This window comes from Cucurbita maxima, unplaced genomic scaffold (genome assembly GCF_002738345.1).
Source record: "Cucurbita maxima cultivar Rimu unplaced genomic scaffold, Cmax_1.0 Cma_Scf00010, whole genome shotgun sequence".
Classification (NCBI taxonomy): Eukaryota; Viridiplantae; Streptophyta; class Magnoliopsida; order Cucurbitales; family Cucurbitaceae; genus Cucurbita; species Cucurbita maxima.
In genome coordinates this window covers 3,953,965-3,965,870 of record NW_019272026.1, presented here as the reverse complement: position 1 = coordinate 3,965,870, position 11,906 = coordinate 3,953,965, and the positions used below count along the sequence as shown (strand labels likewise).

At 35.4% G+C, this 11,906-nt stretch overlaps 2 protein-coding genes across 6 annotated transcripts; both read left to right on the top strand.

Annotated features, from left to right (window-relative positions):
* The first annotated feature begins 341 nt into the window (after nt 1–341).
* On the top strand, nt 342–3,545 carry LOC111485184 (probable glycosyltransferase At5g20260). 3 transcript variants are annotated; one of them, XM_023131946.1, is made up of 4 exons: nt 342–692; nt 767–900; nt 2,415–2,774; nt 2,879–3,545. In XM_023131946.1, the coding sequence occupies exons 3-4, from the start codon at nt 2,433–2,435 to the stop codon at nt 3,542–3,544; spliced, it is 1,008 nt and encodes a 335-aa protein (XP_022987714.1). In that variant the 5' UTR covers nt 342–692; nt 767–900; nt 2,415–2,432; the 3' UTR covers nt 3,545. The 3 variants fall into 3 exon arrangements, with proteins under 3 accessions (XP_022987714.1, XP_022987712.1, XP_022987713.1); XM_023131944.1 differs by having other exon boundaries at nt 345–692; nt 2,420–2,774; XM_023131945.1 differs by lacking the exons at nt 342–692; nt 767–900 and adding an exon at nt 1,635–1,904 and having other exon boundaries at nt 2,420–2,774.
* Nucleotides 3,546–5,668: 2,123 nt separating this feature from the next.
* Nucleotides 5,669–11,807, top strand: LOC111485154 (putative clathrin assembly protein At5g35200). 3 transcript variants are annotated; one of them, XM_023131901.1, is made up of 16 exons: nt 5,669–5,817; nt 6,447–6,558; nt 6,635–6,704; nt 6,883–6,980; nt 7,453–7,594; nt 7,682–7,782; nt 8,619–8,702; nt 8,856–8,906; nt 9,005–9,070; nt 9,146–9,211; nt 9,305–9,385; nt 9,486–9,563; nt 9,764–9,934; nt 10,437–10,515; nt 10,749–10,867; nt 11,140–11,807. In XM_023131901.1, the coding sequence occupies exons 2-16, from the start codon at nt 6,460–6,462 to the stop codon at nt 11,515–11,517; spliced, it is 1,683 nt and encodes a 560-aa protein (XP_022987669.1). In that variant the 5' UTR covers nt 5,669–5,817; nt 6,447–6,459; the 3' UTR covers nt 11,518–11,807. The 3 variants fall into 3 exon arrangements, with proteins under 3 accessions (XP_022987669.1, XP_022987668.1, XP_022987670.1); XM_023131900.1 differs by having other exon boundaries at nt 6,435–6,558; XM_023131902.1 differs by having other exon boundaries at nt 5,671–5,817; nt 6,435–6,558; nt 9,767–9,934.
* Nucleotides 11,808–11,906: the final 99 nt, after the last annotated feature.

Here is an 11,906-nt window from a genome sequence, read left to right as displayed (position 1 = left end):
TGTGGAAGGAGTAGGACATGTTGGATGATGAAGTCTCACATCACATCCGTTAATTTAAGGAATAATTATAGGTTTATAATCAAAGAAAATTTTCTCTCTCCATTGGATTGAGATCTCTTAAGGAAGCCCAAAGTAAAGCCACGAGAGCTTATGCTCAAAGTTGAGACTTATCCATGTTCGGTTCAGATAGGCTGTCTCATGACCTCCATCGTCTTTAATCCAATTACACTTATTTATACAAATTATAGGGTAAAATAAAGTCAATAAATACTCATTATTTACCCTTTCTCTCTCCTTAAATGCTTTCTCATATATATTACCAAATAAAAATTAAAAGAGTATTGGTCAAAACCCACATAAAATCCTCCTTTTTCCTTCTTCCTTCCATATTAAACTTAAAGAACACCATGCAATTTCTCCATTAAATAACCTTCTCTCTTCTTCTTCTTCTTCCTCCTTTCATGGCTTCCTCACACAGACTCCCACTCTTCCTTCTCCCACCATTACTCCTCCTCCTCTTCCTTTTCCCGCCAAATTATCACAACCCTTTTCCTCTAATTACAACTCAAAACATCCCTTTTTTCCACCCATCCAAACAACCCCCACCGCCACCGCCGCAACTCCCCTCTCAATTTCCTCCCGCCGCCGTCGAACCACAGCCTCTGCCACAGCCGCCCCCCTCCGCCAACAAGGTTGTTTTGTATTCTTTCTTTTACTAATTATTTACTTCATGTTGCTGATGGGTTTGATTTGTTTGGTATTGAAGAGGATCGAGGAGGATTTGGCGAGAGCTCGAGCGGCGATCCGAGAAGCCATTGTACGGCGAAACTACACGTCGGAAAAGGTGGAAAGCTTCATACCCAGAGGAAGGGTTTACAGAAACGCATACGCTTTCCATCAGTTAAGATTCCTCTGTCGCTTTTAATTCCCTTTCCATCTTTGCCTCTATAAAGTTTCTATGCTTTGTTTGTTTTCCCCGTAAAATAATTTCTTTTTCAAATATGGAAAATTATTAATAATTATGACATTTTTGGGAAAAAAAAAAAAAGAAATAACGTATCGCATTCTTAATTTTGCCTTAAACGTTTCACATTCTCTAATATTCGATTTGCACGTTAATTTGATAAATAAATGACATTTAAAAAAAAAAATTCAACTTTTTTGCTAGTTAATATGATTGCATTAAAAAATTGGATTTTTTTTTAGTTAAGTCTCTATGTTAAATTAATAATTTAAAATTTTATAAAAAATTCATTATTTTTAAATTAATTGTTATTTTTTAGCAAGGGTAATAATATAATTTTAAGTAAAAAAAAAGGATGAAATTAAATCATGATTAGTGTATTTCTTTTAGGGTAGAATGATTAGGAAGCAATGGGCAGGGGCAGCGCGGAGCCGCCTTGCCTCGTACTAAATCTAGGCTGCCCTAAATAATCCAACATTGTCACGATTCACATTGTTCCTTTTGTTGTTTTTGGCCAAACAGTTGCCCATTCGTCATTATTTAATTTATTTAATTTTTAAATTACTCCACGCCACTCCAATGGTTTAAATATATATATATATATATATTCATAACTCCCTAAATTTACATTTTATATTTTTATTTAATTGAGTTCGACTATAGAATTGTTATTATTATTATTATTATTATTAAAAAATTATACTTATTTTAACATAGATTAAATTATCTTTGTAATAATTAGGGTAGGATTGAATTATAACTCTATTCTGGAGTTCATAATAATTAGGGTACAAATGTTAATCAAAAAAAATATTTGGCTTTTTGACTCCATATTGTAGGGTGAATCTCGAAAGATATGAAAGATCTCCCTTCAAGCCGTCATTACGACTTTCATCTAATACGACTTTCCACAAAATTCTATATGTATCTATGAGATCGAGTATGAAATTCTGTTTACTCACTTTAAATTGAGTATTTGTTTCCCTCCCTTTTTTGCTAGAATGGGAAATCTTGTATTTTACATATCCATACAGTTGAGTCCTCGAGTTTCTGAAACAGTGTAAAAAGGAGTGTTTTGAATCATTATTTTTGGACTCAAACCAACTTGAGAACAGACCTGAATTTGTTAGTTTTCCAAACTTTCAACCGCCCAACTTTACTTTTATAATTTGGGTTACGTAGTCTGTGTTGGATGATGAAAGTCCACATCTGCTTATTTAGGGAATGATCATGAGTTTATAATGGAGGAATACTCTCTCCATTGCTAGGAGGCATTTTGGGAAAGTCCAAAGCAAAGTCACGAGAGCTTATGCTCAAAGTGAACAATATCATATCATTATGGAGAGTTGTGTTCGTCTAACGGTTTGGATTGGATTGGAGTTAAACATACCTGAAAAGAAAAAAAGAAGTGTCATGTTACTAATAATTTCCGTTTTTCTCTGTGCATGAGCTCAGGAGTCATATTGAGATGGTGAAGAGGTTCAAAGTATGGACCTACAAAGAAGGAGAGCAGCCATTGGTCCACGATGGGCCGATGAAAAACATATACTCAATCGAGGGTCATTTCATCGACGAGATGGACAGCGGAAAAAGCCCATTTTCGGCCCAAAATCCAGATGAGGCCCATGTTTTCTTCTTGCCCGTAAGCATCGCTTACATCATCGAGTACATCTACACGCCCATTACCACTTACGCACGTGACCGCCTCATTCGCATTTTCAAGGATTATGTGAGGGTCGTAGCCGATAGGTACCCTTACTGGAACCGAACTCGAGGCGCCGATCATTTCATGGCCTCCTGCCACGATTGGGTAAGTTTTCGAGGATTTTCACGGATTTTGTAATTTAATTTGTTCATAATCTGTGGAAGAAGAACTCTGAAGTTAACAAAATTAACATTCTGGAAAGCTTTCAGGCGCCTGACATCACACAAACGGATCCTGACCTCTTCAAATATCTCATCAGAGTTCTCTGCAATGCGAACACATCCGAAGGCTTCAATCCTGTGCGAGATGCGTCGTTGCCGGAGATTAACTTGCCTGCAAATTTCCATCTCGATCTTTCTCGATCGGGCCAACCGCCAGAGAATCGCTCGATTCTGGCGTTTTTCGCCGGCGGAGCGCATGGATTCATCCGCAAGATGCTATTCGAGCATTGGAAGGATAAAGACGACGAAATCCAGGTCCACGAGTACCTTCATAAAGGCCAGAACTACGGCGAATTTATCAGCCGAAGCAGATTCTGCCTGTGCCCTAGCGGATATGAAGTTGCAAGCCCTAGGTTAGTGGAAGCGATCCAAGGTGGTTGCGTACCGGTTATAATCTCTGATTATTACTCTTTGCCGTTCGACGATGTGCTCGATTGGAGCAAATTCTCTCTGCGGATTCCGTCGAAGAGAATTCCGGAGATCAAGAAGATCTTGAAAGGCGTTTCGCCGGCTAAGTACTTGAAATTGCATCAAGGTGTGATGAAAGTGCAGAGACATTTTGAGGTCCATCGGCCGGCGAAGCCGTTTGATGTGTTTCATATGGTGCTTCACTCAGTTTGGCTTAGACGACTCAATATTAGGCCTTCGCATTGAACATTCTCTTACAAAAAAAATTAATTTGTTTGAATATTAAAAATTTAAATATTTTTGTTTTGATATTAGACCGACGAGAGAGACAAAGAAGAAATATTAATTTTATTTTTGCAAAATTGTTTAAATAATAAATTTTACTTAAATATTTTATTTGCCACGTCAGTAATTGAAAAGATACAATTACTTTGTTGAATGCCATTTACATTAGCAAATTTAATACCATAATATTAATTAAAATGTAATAAACTATTATCCTAAACTTTTTTAATTAGATTATTGGGCACCGCCAACTTTAAGAAATTCCATAATATTGGAACCGACATTTTGGATTTTATGAGGTGGGTGAGCTGTCTCAAAGGACCATCTTATTCCTACGCCAAAGCGTTGCGTCTTTAAAAAAATTAAATAAAAACACAACGCATACTGGCGGCCAGCATAATACATTGTTTTATACATAATTTAAAACCACTTTTAATAATAAACATGATTATTGTTATTTTATTATTTTTTTTTTTGGAAAAATAAAATCCAACTCTTTCTTGCCTGTTGGTCCAAAGCATCTGGATGATGACCAGAAAAGAAAAACAAGACAATAATTGTATCACCAGAAATATATTAATAAATTACAGTCTCGTCCAATAAATAAATAAATAATTATAGAAAACTTAGGTTATATAATACATTGTTCTTTAAAGTTGGTTGGAGAGAGTACCAAATATTATTTATAAGTGTATGAAAATTTCTGCCTGACAAATGCATTTTAAAATTGCGAGACTATAATGACTATACGTAACAGACAAAAACGGATAATGTTTAGTAGCGGTGAGAAAAAGTAGGGTTGAGATATCCTCGCTCTCCGAACCGGATGTGAAGGTTTTCCCTCATCTAGCTATTTGCAAGGGAATCTCCACTCACTCCTTTCCATGGGTATACCAAGAAGTTACAATGGTTGTACTTGTAAACCAACCTCCTACGGCAAAATAGGCACAAGGAAAGAACGAAGCCGGAGCCCGCCATGTTTGCCTGCTGGGCTGAGTGTTCGCCGGATTCTATATCAATTTGAGTCCCGAGCAACCCATGTTAATGAGGATTCTATATCAATTTATAGATGAAACTGAGATAGTTATCTTTCAGAAAATTGTAACGATCAATTACAAATTGTATCAAAGCCAATCACCAAACGATGTGCCAGTGAATATGCTGACCCAATGCTCTTTATTTCTTATAAAAACTGTTTTAAAATTGATAATATCGAACCTGATACATCGAATTGAAAACTTTATTATCTAAAAATTCAAATAAATTCAAATTCTCCATTTTTCAATTGTCTTTATTAAAAAAAAAAAAAAAAAACATAGTATTTTCTCGTTTGCATATATTAGTTAAATGTAATTTAAACAAAACATTATGATAAATCCTTATTATGGGTTGCACTCACTTTTTGCTTGTTGGTGTTCAATTACGATTTATTTTTTAAATAATAAAATATTATTATTTTTAGTGTGTAATTGAATTGTGCTTAAAAAAACTCATGATACTTAATATTATCGAAATGTTATTTAGGTCAATTAATTATATTCATCGCCAATTATTCAATTGATCTAATAAATTAAATGACAATTGGATTTCACAATAAATATATTATTACTTTAAAATATATATAGTCAAAGATATTTGATTTGTTATTAACATGTTCAACTAATTCAAATTTATATGTTTTTTTTAATTAAATTTATTTGTTTTACATTGTCATTCTATTTTTTTTATTTGCATTTTCAAGTGTAAATTTATTTAAAAAATAAATCTTAAAAATAGTAATTACAATTAGTTTATAAAATTTGAAAATAAGTACATAAACACCAAAAATTCAACTAGTCATATGAAATATTTAATTGGACTTTTATTCTAAAGTCGTGGACGACAGATCAGCATCTTTCACAACACGTGGCAAGATCTCAATACATCTAAGACAGGAACCAGAGAAAACGCGTAATAGAAGAATGGTTCCCATTTTAACTTCAGCGCAGTACTAATTCTTACAACTCCGTATGTCTGACAGCGAAGATTATAAGAGACAGATTTAGAGAAAATTAAATTACATTAAATAAAATAAAAAGGAGAAAATGAAAAATAGTATTTAAAAAATAATGGTTAAAGGTCTGGAAGACGCCGACGAGTCGACTACCATATAGAGCTTCACATTTGCGACTTTTCTTTGGCTGCAGACTACCCTCCGATCGACCTGTCTTCTCTCTTTCTCGATTCAGTTTCAGGTATATCGGCTTCTGTGATCTTTTATTTGTTCCTGATTTTCTGTTTCTCATCTCTGCTTGAACTGTGGATGAGGTTTTGTGTTGCGTTGAATCGCGCTCTACTTGATTTAGATCTTTCTATTCAGTCTAGATTTTGTCTATTTTTCCTTGTGTATACTGATAACGGCACCTCTTGGTTTAAGTTTAGTGCAATCTAGGTCGTTCAGTTCGATTCCGACCTTTCCCTTTTGAGCTTACTGGCGTTTCAATTTGTGTTTTTAATGACAGTAAATTTATATTTATTGATGAATTCATGGCGTATTTCTGGAAATAGTTGTTTTGAAATTTGAGTTTCTATTTTTTAAACTCGGTTTTTTGAAATTTTGTTGCCGGAATTCTAAAATTTTGGGTGTCGGCGAGCATATTGCTGATGGATATGATATTTATTATGATTCTCGACTACCTTGACGGATTTCTATTTGCTTCAATTTTTCCTTTGAATTTGCAGATCAATTGACAAATCTTGATATTAATTAATTATGAAGATTTATGCATTATGCAATGTATCGTAGTTAATTTTTGTGTATAGTTTATGTTTGTGCAAGCCGAACCATATCAAATTGCTGACTTTCCTGTAGGTTTCTTAACAGCGAGGGAGAGAGGATGTCAGGTGGGGGTACACAGAATAGCTTAAGAAAAGCACTGGGGGCCCTGAAGGATACCACCACAGTTTCATTAGCTAAAGTTAACAGTGATTATAAGGTACTATAAGTCCTACTCTCACTGCATCTCAATAGCCTGGATCTATCTCACATTCTTGGGGCGATGTTGAATTCAGGAATTAGACATTGCTATAGTGAAGGCAACAAATCATGTTGAACGTCCTGCAAAAGAAAAACATATCCGAGGTGTGTTCTCTGATGCCCTTCGGAAGATAGTATTAATCTTGTCCAATTTAATGTGTCTCTTCACATGTTCTTCATCTGAACTTCACATTTTTATTTGATAATGTGTTTCTTCTACCTGATGTTGTACGATTATATAACTCGTAATATTAAAATAAGATGGTTTTGGACTTATCTGCAGCTATATTCGCGGCTATCTCAGCTACCAGGCCTAGGGCTGACGTTGCATATTGCATCCATGCTTTGGCAAGAAGATTATCAAAGACGCATAATTGGGCAGTAAGTCTACATGTCTTGCCATCATACGATTTACAAATCTGTATTCTTTTCAAATCAACTGCCATCATAAACAAGATATACCTTCCCGTTTCAAAGTTCTAAGTAGAACATTCAGTCTTTCTATAGCCTTTTGAGCTTACATCCTCTGTATTATTGTGCATGTTAACAGTGCTGGTAAATGTTACATTTGACATTGTGGTCTATTATGTCAATTCTGTGAACTCTTTGCAAAGCCTTAGGGAAAGTAAGTTATATAAAAGCATCTCTATCTGTTGTGGACGTAAAATTGATGGTGGCGTTCGTACCAAAAAAGTGTTCCTCTTTCAAGTAATATTTGCAGACACAGTTTATCCATTGGAAAGTACCTGATTATTTATTTCAAATTTAGATGGCTTGCGTTTAGATTTCATCTCCAATTAAGATTTGTAGTGCTTGTTAAACTTTTTTAACTTATTATTATTTCATTCTGTAGGTTGCATTAAAGACTTTGGTAGTTATCCATCGTGCTTTGCGGGAAGTAGACCCCACATTTCACGAAGAACTCATTAACTATGGCAGGAGAAGAAACCACATGCTTAATTTATCTCATTTTAAGGACGATTCCAGTGCTAATGGTACCTCCTCTAAGGCATTAGATTTAAAAAAGAAAATATAAAAAGATTGAAAATCTCAATCTAAAACATTTCGTGTGCTGCATGTAGCATGGGATTATTCTGCTTGGGTTCGTTCATATGCCTTATTTTTGGAGGAGAGGTTGGAATGTTTCCGTGTGCTGAAGTATGATGTTGAGACAGATCGTGCGGTAAGGAAAATACTCTTCTTTAGTTTATAACTATCGTTTTATTTTCATTTGATATTTTAATTTGCTTTTTAGGAGATTAAACTACTACTTCCTTCTCCAATTGGTGCATGCACACCTTATGTTTATCATAAACAAAGGTTTCTTTTTCTTCTTTTTATCTTTTAAAAGGAAACTAGTACTATTAATTCAAGAATAATAAAAAAGAGGAAGAGGGAACTAACTTCGTAAATAAATGGAGTTACAAAAAACTCCTCTAGTGTACTTGCTTATTAAAAGAGGAATAATCACAAAAAGCCTGAAAAAGAGCACACCACCATAGGGAGACCCAGAAAACCATTTTCTCAAAATTCTTGCGGTGTTGAAAAGGTTGCCTCAGGAGTGTATGGGTTCCTCTCCACCCAAATTGCCCAAAAAACTGCAGCCATCAAAAGTCTCCTTCGGGACCTTCATTTCGAAATAAATTTTGCAATATTCTGTGGATGGCTTTGGATTTGCCAAATGATATGATTGGCCAAAGAGGACCAAGAGAAGAGAAGGTGCTGGAAGTATGCTCCAAACTCTCCCAGTTTCCCTGTCCATGGCATGAAAGATACTTCTGATGAAAGCCACTGCAACATTTCCTTTATGATCCCTTTTAAAGCCCAAGTCCCTAGAAGATAAATAATGAGACCAAGCTTGCTCGAACCTCATCTTGAGTTTAGAGAGTACAAGGCATGGGAACTATCATTGAGAGGCGCTTGTCACCAATTCACTGCATCTAATTGCTATTTGGGTTTCATATAATTGAGAATTTTGTTTCAGCTACATTGAGGTAAATTTTATGGATAATGGTGCAGAGAACCAAAGATCTAGATACTGCTGAGTTGCTTGAGCAGTTGCCAGCATTACAAGAGCTTCTATATCGGGTACTTGGTTGTCAGGTAATTTATGACCCTTGCTTCAGGTAGATGTAATTATATCCCAGTGACTTGGTTTTTATTACTGAAAATAATGCGGTATGGTTTTGTTTTTAAATATGAGAACTTCCTGGATTTTTCTTAAATTATTGTGTTACATTTTTTACTTCTTTACAGCCTCAAGGAGCCGCCGTTCATAATTTTGTAATTCAGCTAGCCCTTTCATTGGTAGGAACCTCTTACATTCTTGCATGTCCAGTGAGAAAGTTTTACTCGTTTGCATGGTTGGTCCTTCTCATTCTCATGTTTTTATTATCCTTTTGCAGGTTGCTTCTGAGAGCATCAAAATTTATCAAGCCATCAGTGATGGTACGGTAAACTTAGTTGACAAGGTAAGAATTGATCTGATTGCCAGATAAGCTTGATGTAAATGCAAAAACTGAAACTAACATGGTCTTAAAATTCAGTTTTTTGAGATGCAACGCCAAGATGCAATGAAAGCCCTGGAAATTTACAGGAGGGCTGGCCAGCAGGTATTGGACCAGTTTTGCCGTTTTCATCAGTACATAGTAGTGCACAAGATATGAGTTATATCAACATGGTTGTAACTTTCTCCATTTTTGCAGGCGGAGAGGCTCTCTGAGTTCTATGAAGTTTGTAAAAATCTTGATATTGGGCGTGGCCAGACATTTACAAAGATTGAACAGGTAGGTTGTCCTCCCTTTGCTATCTGCCTTTTTTATGTCCCCCTCCACACACACACACACAAAAAGTACTGAGTTTTGTGTCTTGGTTCCCATTTTGAAGCCCCCTGCATCATTTTTACAAGCCATGGAAGAATATGTAAGAGAAGCTCCACGGACTTCAACCATTCGTAAGGATCAGGTAGTGTTTTCTTATTTTAAATTTATTTTTTATCCTTCGTCAATTATTCATTGTTTTTTATGCTCTCGCAATTTTTTTGTTCTCCAAGTCCTCTAAAACCGCTCAAAACCAAGACGTCCTCTGAAAATCCACCTGAATAAATGGCATCTCATTTCTAAAAAATTAAATCACCTGAACTATTTTTGGGGCACCATAATAAGCAGGTTGCTGATGCTAAACTGGCTGCTCCTAAAGACATTTTGGCCATTGAGTACAAGAAGGAACCGGCAGCGCAAGTTGAACAGCCAGTGGCACCTCCACCAGCCCCGTCTCCCCCACCACCTGAACCAGTTAAAGTAGAACCAGCCGTGACTGAGCCACCTGACTTGTTGGTAAACTTCTACTGCTAGTCAATCTACTCCTGATATCAGTAGATTAACACAAAAAACTATGATTCATAAGTAGTTTATAATTTACCACAAAGAATTTCGCCAATCATTTTCTTTAAAATATTAAACTATATATTAAATTTATCATGAATTCTGATCTTTTTATAACGGATATTACTAACAAATTATTTACTGTACATGCTTGTCCATGATCGAGAAGAGACTTTATTGGAGTTATTAGTTGTCCAATAACTCAAATTGAATTTTACGTAGTTAGAATTGTTTTTTATTTTAATGCTTAAAAGAAATTGTATGGTCTTCAGAATCTCCGGAAGTAAATAGGGTAGGTATTTTGAACTTTTCAAATAAACAAACACTAAAGTATCTATGAAAAGAATAAAACAAAAGTAGATTGCACATATTACAAATATATTTGTTACTAATTTGAAGTGAGATAACTCTTCTAGAAATACATTATCTGAGATAATTATCTGCTTTTGGTTAGGGTTTGAATGATCCTGTACCTGAGGCTACTTCCAATTTGGATGAAAAGAATTCTCTGGCGTTGGCTATTGTCCCAGATGGTAATTCTCTTCTTTCTTTCTGCATTTCCTTCGAATTCCAGTAGCTATAGAAAAATTCAATATGTTCTTGGGTGAAGCAAAATTTGAAGTGATTATGTTCCAAATTTTTTTTGTGAAGTTACATTTTAGAAGTCAGTAAAGAAATGGGGAACTTTAAAACTTTAAGCTTGTGTGTGATAACTGAATAATACACGTGGAGTCAGCTGGACTAATTTTACTGCTTGTGATCACAGCCGATCAAAAAACCAGTTCTGCTCCAAGCCAAGTTAATGGTACTACAACTACCGGCTGGGAATTGGCACTTGTTACGGCACCAAGCTCAAATGAAAATGTAGCTGCTACAAGCAAATTGGTACTTATCTTCTGCACTAAACATAAAATATCTTCTGCACTAAACATAAAATATCTTCTGCGCTAAACATAAAATTTTGCATTCATATTGAATGTATAAACACGATAGTGACGTAAATCAGTAACATTTCCCAACATTTATTCTATCCTTGCATCAAAATATGTCCAGCAAACTATTATTCTTCTACTGCTCTTAACTTCTAAACAGCCTTCTATTCTCTCTTTGCCAAATTATGATATTATTCTGATAATGCTTTGAACTCATTGCCAAAGGCCGGAGGTTTGGACTTGCTTACATTAGACAGCTTGTATGATGATGCAATCAGAAGAAATAATCAGAACGTGAGCTACAATCCATGGGAGCCAGTCCCAGTGCATGGTGCCATGGTGCAACAACAGCCAATCCATGATCCCTTTTTCGCCTCGTCTGCTGTGGCTGCACCTCATTCAGTACAAATGTCAGCTATGGCCAACCAGCAGCAAGCTTTCATGTTGCATCAGCAGCATCAGCAGCATCAGCAACAGATGATGATGATGGCTCCCCCACCGCAACAGTCAAATCCTTTCGGAAATCCTCATGGAACCAATGGCCACCTTTACGGTCCGGGTATGCCTGTTCATGCTTCCAATCCATATGCTGGTCTCATTTAACATTATTTGAAGAAATATACATTTATAGGAATGTTAACGATCAAGCTTTTTTTGGATTGGGAACTGCTAAATATGGAGTATACAGATGTACAATATGTTGTGTATGTGCAGTAGTTAAGCTTAGCTAGAGTGAGATTCTTTTGATAATAATTAGTGAGACAGGCTTTTGATTGATTATTTGTGTCATGTAAGATGGTAATAATGTTTTAGATACTTGGCAAATTTGCTGGCAAACCTGCTTCTTCGCTATTGTGAATCATTAAGCAGGAAAATTTCTAGTTTTCTTTTTTCCTTCGCTTTTTCTTTTTTTGCTGTATGGCTACATAATTGAATTGAAAATATTTTATATTTCTTTTTAATCAAACGAAATTCAATATATTATTCTCTGG

Excerpts from the sequence above, each read along its gene's own strand:
- LOC111485184 (XM_023131944.1), top strand. The coding sequence starts at position 462 with ATGGCTTCCTCACACAGACTCCCACTCTTCCTTCTCCCACCATTACTC. Across the intron at positions 901-2,419 it reads AACGCATACGCTTTCCATCA|GAGTCATATTGAGATGGTGA; the intron begins GTTAAGATTCCT and ends GCATGAGCTCAG. Across the intron at positions 2,775-2,878 it reads TGGCCTCCTGCCACGATTGG|GCGCCTGACATCACACAAAC; the intron begins GTAAGTTTTCGA and ends GAAAGCTTTCAG.
- LOC111485154 (XM_023131901.1), top strand. The coding sequence starts at position 6,460 with ATGTCAGGTGGGGGTACACAGAATAGCTTAAGAAAAGCACTGGGGGCC. Across the intron at positions 8,703-8,855 it reads ATCGGGTACTTGGTTGTCAG|CCTCAAGGAGCCGCCGTTCA; the intron begins GTAATTTATGAC and ends ACTTCTTTACAG. Across the intron at positions 9,386-9,485 it reads CATTTACAAAGATTGAACAG|CCCCCTGCATCATTTTTACA; the intron begins GTAGGTTGTCCT and ends CCCATTTTGAAG.